Source organism: Hypanus sabinus, chromosome 6 (genome assembly GCF_030144855.1).
Source record: "Hypanus sabinus isolate sHypSab1 chromosome 6, sHypSab1.hap1, whole genome shotgun sequence".
NCBI lineage: Eukaryota > Metazoa > Chordata > Chondrichthyes > Myliobatiformes > Dasyatidae > Hypanus > Hypanus sabinus.
Window position 1 is genome coordinate 35348583 of NC_082711.1, and position 10836 is coordinate 35359418.

A 10836-nucleotide genomic window follows, 5' to 3' on the forward strand; every position below is an offset into this window, starting at 1 on the left:
AAAAAACGCTGTAAATTGTCTTCAAAAAGCAGCTGCCTCTATGGTTTTTGGCAAATAAAAAAATGCATAGAAGGGAAAGTGTGTATGTTTCTGCCCTCAAAACCATGTGTTTGTGTAAACATTATAGTAACATCCAACCCCATTCCTCTCCATCAGCCCCTCCAGGCCCACCCTGAATCCAACAATTTAATCAGCAGCAGTTCCTGATGTTCAAGGATTTTTTTTGTGCGTTTTTAAAACACCTAAGTGATTAAAATTCAGGAAGCGTTTTTCTAGTCAGCTTTCACAACTGTGAAACACAATGGCTTTCTGACTAGGTTTGCAATCCTAGCAATTGCATTTCTCTTGCCTGCCGAAATGCATCTCAGCTAGACCATTGATGGGTCAAATTAAGATATTGCACTCCAGACAGCTCAATATCTAATGTGCCGAATCAGCAGACTAACAAAAGAAAATTAGTGCTAGCAAAGGGCCCAATGAGCCACTTTATCTGATTCATCCTGTGCTGGAGTCTCTCCAATGTCACTGTTAACCAATATAAATCTTCCATTTTACTACATTAAGGTTAAAGTGAAGATGCGTTTTCAGAATTAACAGTGCTTTACAGCCAAGCGATTTGTCATGGTCATCTTTTATGCTCAGAGTACTAGGAATGTGTTACCATTACAGCACATCAATATATTTTTTATATAATATAAAAAGAACATCTTCAATGAAATTACTATATACTCAATAGATCATTTTAATACATTATATTCAGTCAAAATAAAAAAATAAAACTAATATTTAATACTTGGGTAGACAAAAATTGGCATTTTGTACTCAGAAAATTAAAGAAAAGTTTTTTTTATTGTTTCCATGTCAAAGACAGAAAGAGGCATAGAGTACAAGATCATGTGATAGGGAGCCTTAATGGAGCCCAAGTCACCCATACCCCTGTCTGGTGACCCACATGAGATTGCTACGCTTACTGTAGCAAGGTCACTTTCATAAGGCACCATTTTTTCATGTCAACAGTGCATTAACATTTAGAAACCAGAAATTAGTCCTCAGGCATAAATAAAAAGACCAAAATTAGCTGCTTAAGTAAATCAGTTGCTAAGCTATAGTGGTATTCAACCAAAAAAGGTCCAGGCTTCCTTTACTCTATGTAACATTTGCCCAAACAGATTTTTTTTTCCTTTAAACTGCACATAATCGGAATCAAATTGCAGTCCCCAATTACAAAGAAAGAAAAGTGTACAATCCCCAGAATCATGCAACACCTTTCTGTTTATCATGAAAGTTATAGTTGTGTTATATCCTTAATACACAGCTTATACAATGGATTACAAATTAGCTTTCTTTTTGTAGCAAGTGAACAAGGCTACTCGACACATTGCACATTTATCAGCTGCACCAGACACCAAAAGCTCCTCTCACACGGGAAAGGGGTCGGTCTCCTGTCCAGATTCAGTGCCTTGCTTAAGGCGTGGAACAGGGAAGACATTTGGCGGTTATCCCATCTCCAGGCACGTCCCTCTCTCTACCTTTCTCTTTCGATCGCGCTCACACACACTCATCCAGCCCACTTTAAAGCAATCTTACCTCACCACAAGAAAAAAATCATTGGTCCTCTCATCATACAATCAACCTTAGTCAACCATGTTCTCAGTGCACATGCTCACAGCAGGAACTTGGCAGCCACTCATAACGTTAGGTACCAATGTATGCATCCAGGAAAATTCCCAGATACCATCCACCACAGATGCTATGCCGCCTCTCACTCTTAACAGTCTCTGAGAACACCCTGACAAATAAAGGTCCTGGAGGCTACTGGGTAGGGTGCAAAATGGCATGCTTTGGCTGGAGCATACGTTCCTCCTCGTGTGGCAGTTCAATTGTGAAGCTGAATCGCCAACCGACTTTCATTCTGCACTCTCAGATGTGTCTCTTCATGTGAAGTGCCAAGTGGTCAGACCGCGAGAAACACCTGGTGTGGGAACACAAGGAGGACAAGCAATGAGGCAAGAGGAGAAAAACAGTAACTTCTGAGAAGCAGCATTTTGTATTCTGAAAACAGTTTGATTTCTGTTCAAGTTTGTGAAAATAGATTCAAAGAAAATGCTGGAAACACTCAGGCCAGGCCACGTGTGGGAAGAGAAGCAGTTAACATTTCATTTTGAAAACATTAAACCACCTTGTCATCCCGTGAATACAGCCCAACCTACTGGGTATTTTCAGCAATTTTTGTTTTTATTTTACACGTCCATCATCTCTGGTTTCCTTTCATTATCAATCCAGGGCTAGAGCTGCATATTGTTATTGGCAGAAAAGTAGAATACATATATTTTTTTAAATAATTCCCAGTTTTCCTCAATATGATCCATACTTATAAAAATCTCAATGACTTTTTCATGACACGGTTTACAAAATTTACCATGTATTTTAGTTCAGCATAATTGGTACATACAAAAGCCATTATCAGTACACAGAATGGACTCTGCTCAAGGCCTTGCACTCCTTAACCCCGGACTGCATCTTCTTAAAGAACTAAACCCCCAGCACATAAGATAATGACTATATATGAAACTTTAGTGGTGCCAAATAGAAAACAAGGAGCTAGAATGATATCCCTGTTGTCTTGTGGGGTTACAGTCTTAACATCTGCCGTGGCCTTAGCGTAAGGAGCCTGCAAGAAACAAAGTCGTACAACGCAATGCATGCTTGGAGGATTCATTGCTATTTGCCACTTCACTGAATTATCAAGGAAATATTATTGTTATCTTTTTGCCATGATTGCTTCACATTTTGTTCAAAGTATTACCCTTGCGCAATCTTCCTTCAAATTGCCCAAACTCAAATTTTGGCTGCAGAAGTCCACATGCACACCTTTGCTTTCAAAGAATTATGAGTTATTAGCAAAGGATGATCAACTGTTAAGACACGCTGCTCCCTCTTTTGCAAGAAAATTCCAATTTAGTTTAAATAGAAGCAACGACTCTTCCCAGTAGATTTTAAACTGTCATGGAAAATTAAAATCCTATCGGTCTTCCAGACTGAATGTTATAGTCAGAAAGTAACTGCCAAAATTGCAGCAACAGTGTTACCTCTAACATTTTCAATTGGTAATTTGTTTTGATACCCAGTAGATAGTTAGGAATGAGAATGGCCTATGTTTGGGAAAAAGCATTTACAACTGTTCCCTGCATCTTTACGTCAATATATATTTTTAAAAATTAAGTTGTCAAGAAAACTGGTGATATGTTTCCAAGTTGTTCTATATATTTTTTTAATCCTTCAATGCTACCCAACAGTAAAAGAAAAATCAATGTATCATTTCCTTCCTTTGAAACATCTATAAAACATCTACTCCCGTCACTCTTAGTTTTTCTATAACACTAAGAATTCAATGCACAGATCACAAAATAGCGATCTTGATTGCTTTACATCAGTGATAACCCGATTAAGTCTGAAATATAACAAAATTAACATATTAAAGCAAGTCAAAGCTATTTGATTTAAGTGATTACAACCCTCTCATACCTGTCACAATGAGTGCATTTAAATGGTTTTGCCCCAGTGTGTTTCCTGAAGTGCCTCGTAAGTTCATCGCTTCGTGCAAATCGCCATTCACAGCCTTCCCACGAACACCTGTAAGGCTTTTCACCTGTGGACGTTAAACAGGGGCATATCAAACAGCAGACTTGGCTGAGAAACTGTACCATTTTCAATGCAAAAAATAAAGACGGCTTTTGTAAAATAAAATCCCCGCTGGCATTCCAAGATATATATTAACGATATGCACTGACTTGATAGTAACTTGTCAAAATAAAAATGAGGCGTGAGGTCTAAGTACCAGCTAGTTGTGATTCAAATTTCAGTCACCACTAATATTTATGATTTTCCAGTAATCAGCTTTGATAGGTGAGAGTACAATAAAGGCATATATGGAAAGAAAGTGAAAGAGAAAGAGCACAAGATCATCAGGTTTTGTGATTTTTGTCATACAAGTTGTTGGCTCCGGTTTTTTTTAAAAACACTTGCGTGACAATATTTGCCATGTCACCTTTTACTTTAAGAATGCAAATACAGTGAAACATATTAAAGCTCTGTACATATATTTAAGGCCTGATACACAAACTATTTGCAGAATGTTATTAAGCATGTCAGTTTATGACTGCATTGGCAGCAGTAGTATTGCTGAGTGCTTTGATACATCATAATGCCAACAGAAGACAATTTTCCTCTGCCACTACGTGCCTGTAACCGAGCCACTGAGAAGCAAAGGGAGCCATAAGGAAATATATAGAAAATGTTTTTATTTCATGACTAAATGTATTAACACTGCTTCAGAGGCTGGCAATTAAACTGTGCAAGAATGAAATGTTAATTAAACCAATTTCAGAGGAATGTAATTATTTGAAAAAAAGATTTGATTATCCCACAGCCACTTGAACAGCGTGTAACAACAATTGCCTTGGCATTGCATTTTAAATTTCCTATTGCCTTGTTTCCCAAACAACTCAGAATAGAGAGTTTAAATCTGATACAAAGTCTCCAAGTATTATGTCTGAGCATTCTGGCTTTCTAAAATCCCTGATGTGCCTCCCCACTTCATTTCCCATATTGAAACCAGCACTCAGCCCATCTCTTTGTTTAGAAATTTTGAAAATTGCTCTTAGCATTGTTGTATCCTTCCGTGTAAGATGTCTAAAAGTGTTGGCTTACACTGACCTTAATGGAGCCAAGCCAGCATTCAGGCAACTGATCGTACACTCTAGACACCAGTAAGGTTTTCAGAAGCTTCCCTCACTAATGTTATGCTACTGGAATCACAGCTTCCATTGCTCAATTCACAATTTATGTTTTTGGGTAGATCTCTTTAAAAATGTGTCTCATTTTATACACTTATAGTGGGCAGGGTTTGTAGCAGGGCGTTAATAGGCTGTAACTCCATCCGAAAGAAATGGGATAATACAGATTAGGCATGGATTTATGAATATCCGTGTTAGTGAGATCTCAGGAATGTGTATCACTAAGTTGATTACTTTAAGTTCAAATAATCTTGAAATGATTCCTCTCAGGAAACATTCTTTCCTGGTGTTTGAAAGCATTGGCGAAAATTGACGTGCACTATTTTTGGCACACAAATAGAATAGGAATGACACTTTTCATATTGCACAGAACCTTGAGTGTCCCAGAAAAGTACAGTAACATACATTTTTAAATGGGCAGTCCTAAACCAAGAGGACATTCATCCTAGTCCATACATTAACAAAGGGAGCATCTGCAGTATGGATTACCAAATCAGATCAGGAATAGATGAAATGGCAGAGTGACTGCTTCATCAATAATCCTCCACACAAGCTACACCACCCCCAACCTTTCCAAACAAAAGAAGTATCTATTCCCTTTAAGCAGTGGCGTCTTTGAGGCAGTAAAATAAAAATTAAATTGAGCTGACTTGCAGCAAACACTGCGCTGCAGATATTTTGAAAGCCGGATTGTGTTTGGGTAAAGTTTGTTTCTGTGGTTATAAAACTACGTAGCAATTAGGCTGCAAATAATTACCAGAATTGCCAGTCCTCTTTTAGATCCCATACCAGAGGCTCTCTTTCTGTAGGGAATAGGGTCTTTTGATTAAATGCTTATGATCCACAGTGTACCCTGACTTTGCTGACTGATAATTGGCTTGGCTTAATACAACAACCCATGCTTTTATTGCCCGTCATGCCATTTCTCCCAGCACTTTATACATAGATCTTCGATACAATAGTAAATGAGCAAATCTGGACAATATTGTCATTAGCTGAATGGTTAAAAGATGGTGTATTATTCATTCTAAACCCAATAACCAAAAGAACCACCCTGCTTTTGAACAAAGCACTCTGTCAAATTGCTTAACATTCTTCCTAGAAAGAGGATTGCCAAGTCTAAATGTCATTGCAGGCTGGAATTTACACGTGGGTCTTTAAAGCCACTGCCCGACACTTCAATTATATGCCTACACAACTGTTGTTTCTTGCCGTGCAAAACAACAAGAAACTTGACCACTTTAAAGAGGCTCTGCTTTCTTCTGTAATGTTTGTGGCCAAACAGAAGAGGTTTAGTACTTGTAGGAAAAAAATCCAAGGGATCATAGCACTACACAGAAGGGAAAGAGGCCATTCAGCCCATCTAAGCCAGTTCATTGAAAGAATCTTTGCAAATAGTTCTATCTTCTGCCTCGCCCCAGAGGCTGCACAGACATACTTATTAATATTCCGTGAACAACTTCAGCATCAGACCTGAAAGATGAACTGTATTTATTGCAGCTTATTTCAGTTGTAAGCCTGGATCAAAAAGTGAATTAGCAAACAAAAAATACAAAGAAGGAAACATTAACTGCCACTGTTCTCCAGACACTCATGCAGTTCTCTACTAACCTGTGTGAGTACGTTGATGTGCTTTTAGGTGTGAGCTTTTGGTGTAAACTTTCCTACATCCATTGAACTGACACCAATGGACCCTTCTCCTGCCATCGGGTGACGCTTCGCCATTCACCGGACTAGATTTTTCCAACGATTTTGTAGAATTTCCACCACGAATTTTAACTGCATTCAGCTCGGGAATGTTTGCTGGTGGGTTGTTCCACAGCTGCTGAGAAGACTCCTTGGTTAGTTCTGGAGACGAGGGAGGGGTGGACAGAACTGGAGAGTTTACATTTCCAGAGTTCACCAGGACAGTATTCAAAGGGTTTGAGGTATAGTTTACCGTGGGTGAAAGTTCCTCGGAGCTGTCAAGGGACTCGCTGCTTACATCAGAGCTCATGCTATTTGTTTCTAGGTTCTGATTTTCCTGGCTCTCCTCTTCCATTAAGTTTGCATTCTTCTTGTCAGTTTCATCCTTGTCCCCACAGACCATAATGATTTTGCTCAGGATGTCATCCTGTCCATCGAATCTAAAGTCAGAAGCCGAAACATAGGGCTCACTCTGAAGGTACCGCTCCAACTCCAGGCAAGTCTGAAAGAGAGATACGAGTAGAGGTTAATAAAAGGAAGTTGCAGCTCTGCAAAGGACCAGGAGTCAATTTTGCAGCCACCAGATTTATTTTAAATTTTAAAAAGGTATGAAAATGCAATCATTTCACTAGTTAAAATGTTTAAAATACTTCAAACCTGGAAAGGGGGTACAGCAAGGGTTCTGTCGATGAATAAATTCAAGATGAGGAACAATAGGTTATTGGATATTGAGAGATAGACTAGCTCAGAAAAGTGTCCCTGAAGTGAAAGGTGAATCATGATCTTTTTGAACAGTGGAGTAGGAACAAGGAGCCAAATAGCTTTTTCTTCTTTCTGCTTGTACTCTGAGGCCAAAGGCACTCTTTAAATGTTATTTAAATATAAAAAGAACACTTTCGTTTTTATTGTTTGTAAGAACTAAGAAGTGTGTTTAACACTAAGCACAATCAAATATGCTGAGCAGCACTGATGAGGTCACCAACTACATCGTCACATTAATTCACCAGAACTTAGAGGGAGGTGACTTTTAGTGGTAGCTATCTTGCCACTAAGAAGCTTCTCCTTCCTTTTGTATATTCATTTGCTTGATGAACAAGACTGTCATCATGCGAGTCCGATCCAATTGAAAGCAGAACTGGATTCCCTCCACTCGAAAAACCTGTTCAAAACCAACTTTCTATTGCAACTGACAACAGAAAGCCATATTTAATAAGGCTGACAGACTCACTGTACTGGATTCAAAAGAGAGACTACCAAAGAACCGCAGCTTCCTGTATGTGTAAACGTGACCTATCAAGCTATTTCAGAAGAATTTCGTGCTCAGGAATGGATCTCACCAGCTTATAGTCAAACCGAGAAACCTTGGCCTAGTTCACCTTCTTTGTGTGTTGACTAAAATACTAATTAGGAAAAAAATATATAGGAAAGCAATGTTCAACAGGATGCAGCAAAGGAAATTACTCTGGAATGCTCTTGGGAAGTCCCGTAGTGCAAAAACATTTCCCCCCCTTTCTCTCTCTGTATCTTTGGCAAACAACGCTAAGTGAGTCATCGTGCTGTTTCTCCATTAGAAGATACTTCCTTTACGTTTCTACCATCTACACGAGTCCCTCTCAAACATGAAAAAAACGCGGGGGGGGGGGGGGAGAATGGCGTGAGCAACGCTGCTTTTTTTTGTATTGGCTTTTACCACAAGTTGCTTGGCTCAGCATTTACCAACCGTGTTCACGGCAGCCAATGAATCAATGCAAGAAACTCTTTAAAAAAAATGAACTATGCTCTTTTGCTTTTGAATTGTTGCCTACAAATAATGAAACCACATATGGAAACCTCAGTGTACTCTTAATTAAAATTACTGGATTCGTGTTTTGCAGTGGTTTTAAAACAATTTTGTCTTATTAGCCACCTTATTTTTCTACAAAAGTGGGATTCATTACTATGTGCAGACTAATTGCGATTTAAAAAAAAAATTTGAATCGGTATTATTTTGCCTTTACAACCATTTATTTTCCTCATTCGGCATTTCACAATACTTCATCGGATATTGAACAGGATATCTATTACATCAACAAAGTAAAAAGTTCATTACCGACAACTGCTCCTTATTATTTGTTAAACTCGCTCATGCATTTGATGCAAGATTTTATTTTTTGAAAGAGCACGGTTCCAAAACGAAACATTGCAAACCGTGTTCAACGCTTCTGTCTCCTCCTCCAAGCCAAACCTCCCAGTAAACACATTAACTGCAAAACCAAATTGTATTTCGCTGTAGTAAAAATGCCTCTCAAGGCTAAGAGAAGACGAGTTTGGCTGTCTGCCCAAATCCCAAATGCCTGAAGGAAACTACTTGGATCAATTTCAATCACGTACTGAATGTTTCAGCTTCTTTTGAAGAACAGGGGATGGGGAGGCGGAGGGGATTGGGGGGGGGGGGGGAGTCGGTTTGAAGACGCATGCAATTACACAACGCAAGGGCTTTAAACAAGCTGTATCTCCACGCTGTTCAAACTATCCTTCGGTCTTCGACAAACATCATGAGCATTTGAACTCCGTTTATCTTTTGCTATTCTTATGGTAATTTGCGTTATCTCGAGGGAAACATTACAGTAAGCTACTTCAAACGACATTCCTTTCAACTACATTTGTAAATACAAAATAAAACCACCAGGATACGACTGGCAGGTCTTCTGGTTAGCATATTATTCTAAAAAATATTTCAGGTACAAAATAGCAATCGATGTAAAAATGCTAATAGCTTGTTTATGGTGGCTTTAACTTGTTTGGAAGACTCGATGAGCTGACAATAGTCAATACAGCTCTCAAGTTTTTTTTTATTACACTTGGCAATTTGACAGTTGCTGCAACTGGCAAATTTGAGTCAGTTTGGGTCTTGCAAACTGGAGTCTGCGAGAAGTATCCCAAGTGCAAATCTGATTCGATACAGCAAATCCTCTATCCAGCAGAGATGCATGCAGTAACAATTACAAAAATAAAGAAACAAATAACGTTGGGTATTACAAAATGAGAAATAGGCTCGAAAGCAATAGACAGCTAGTCTAACAAATGCGTGTCATTGTGTACGGCAGTCAAACATATACACACACGGGCACACACAAAATACCCTCCTTCAAAATAACTAATATTCACCTGCTGCCAATATTCTTCAAGTGATGCCCGACCTGAAAAGTAGCCAGTGTCGTGCACAATCTGAAGCTCTTGGAAAATGCTGCACCTCGGTAGAACATCCATGCTGTTTGGTTGTGATCGTACTAGTTCAGTATTTCTCTTTTCTTTTGTATTTAAAGTTCAAATGGTTCAATAGGCGAAAAGTTTCTCAACAAAAAAAGGCAGATTATACAACACAAAGATGCAGAAGGTTAACCCGAGCCAGCCGACAGAATGAGAAGGAAGAGATAGACTGAGAGACCCCCTATCTCTCACTCTCTCATATACATGAACACCGACAACGCAGCGGAGCTCTACTTCCCTATTGAGAGAGAAGCCCAGCCGAACGGCCACCGTCCCGCCCCTTTCTCTTCCACGTGATCTGCCTTGCCCGCAAGCCCCGCCCTCTTTCCCCCTCCGCCCCTCAACCAATCGCACCACCTCGTGTCGCCGCTCCGTGCATGATGTCATGAGTGACCAATGGGAGCGCACGACGCTCCGCCCAGGGCAGCCCTCGAGAACAGTGTATTGGCCCGTCCGATGTAACACAGAAATTGATTGGTTAACGGCGTCACGCAGTTGTTGCCCCACTGCTGCCAGTCGATTGGTGGAGACGGTAGCAAGCTATTTTTAGCAGCGTATATATAGCGTGAGCCCGAAGTGGCTGGTTGTAGCTTTGAGTTGCGTTCGGTTGCAGGTTGGGTGCGCTCTAAGCTGCTTGGGACAAAGCAAGGGCAGCTTTTCCAGTGCTGTCAGTTCTCGGCGATCTTTAAAGTTCCACCTACCTTGTTTTGATGGCTGCTGAGCCGAGTGCATTTTAACTCGCTACTTGCTGTGTTGTCTTCAGAGATATTTTGATTTCAAGCTCCGGTGTTGAATCAAAAGGATTTTCATTTCCAAAGCAGTTCTGTTTTTCCTTCTCCCCCCGCCCCCCCCCCCCCCAACACCATGCATCAGGAGCTGCCATCATTCACAAACAAAATGCTGGCTATATTCTTGTTTTTGTAGTAAAATAGGCTCCCATGTGTCTATGTGTATAGAAGTTTCTCCTTCATCACATATCTAATGTCCTGGTCGATCAACAGTGGATGACCTCGTAAAATTTCAATGAAACAAGATATATAAATTTTGATCAACATGTGTTTGGAAGGTTGAAGCTGTTAATTTTCTGCATTTTTAGTCCAAGTCC

The 10836-nt window shown here is 39.8% G+C and overlaps 1 protein-coding gene across 1 annotated transcript; it reads right to left on the reverse strand.

Moving 5' to 3' along the window:
* Positions 1-830: 830 nt before the first annotated feature.
* Positions 831-9987, reverse strand: klf6a (Kruppel like factor 6a). Its single transcript, XM_059971920.1, has 4 exons — positions 9630-9987; positions 6408-6984; positions 3526-3649; positions 831-1972 (listed from the first exon to the last, which is right to left on the reverse strand). The coding sequence occupies exons 1-4, from the start codon at positions 9729-9731 to the stop codon at positions 1921-1923; spliced, it is 855 nt and encodes a 284-aa protein (XP_059827903.1). The 5' UTR covers positions 9732-9987; the 3' UTR covers positions 831-1920.
* Between the last annotated feature and the right edge of the window lie 849 nt (positions 9988-10836).

Excerpts from the sequence above, each read along its gene's own strand:
- klf6a (XM_059971920.1), bottom strand. The coding sequence starts at position 9,731 with ATGGATGTTCTACCGAGGTGCAGCATTTTCCAAGAGCTTCAGATTGTG. Across the intron at positions 6,985-9,629 it reads TTGAAGAATATTGGCAGCAG|ACTTGCCTGGAGTTGGAGCG; the intron begins GTGAATATTAGT and ends TCTCTCTTTCAG. Across the intron at positions 1,973-3,525 it reads AAATGCACTCATTGTGACAG|GTGTTTCTCGCGGTCTGACC; the intron begins GTATGAGAGGGT and ends TTCCCACACCAG.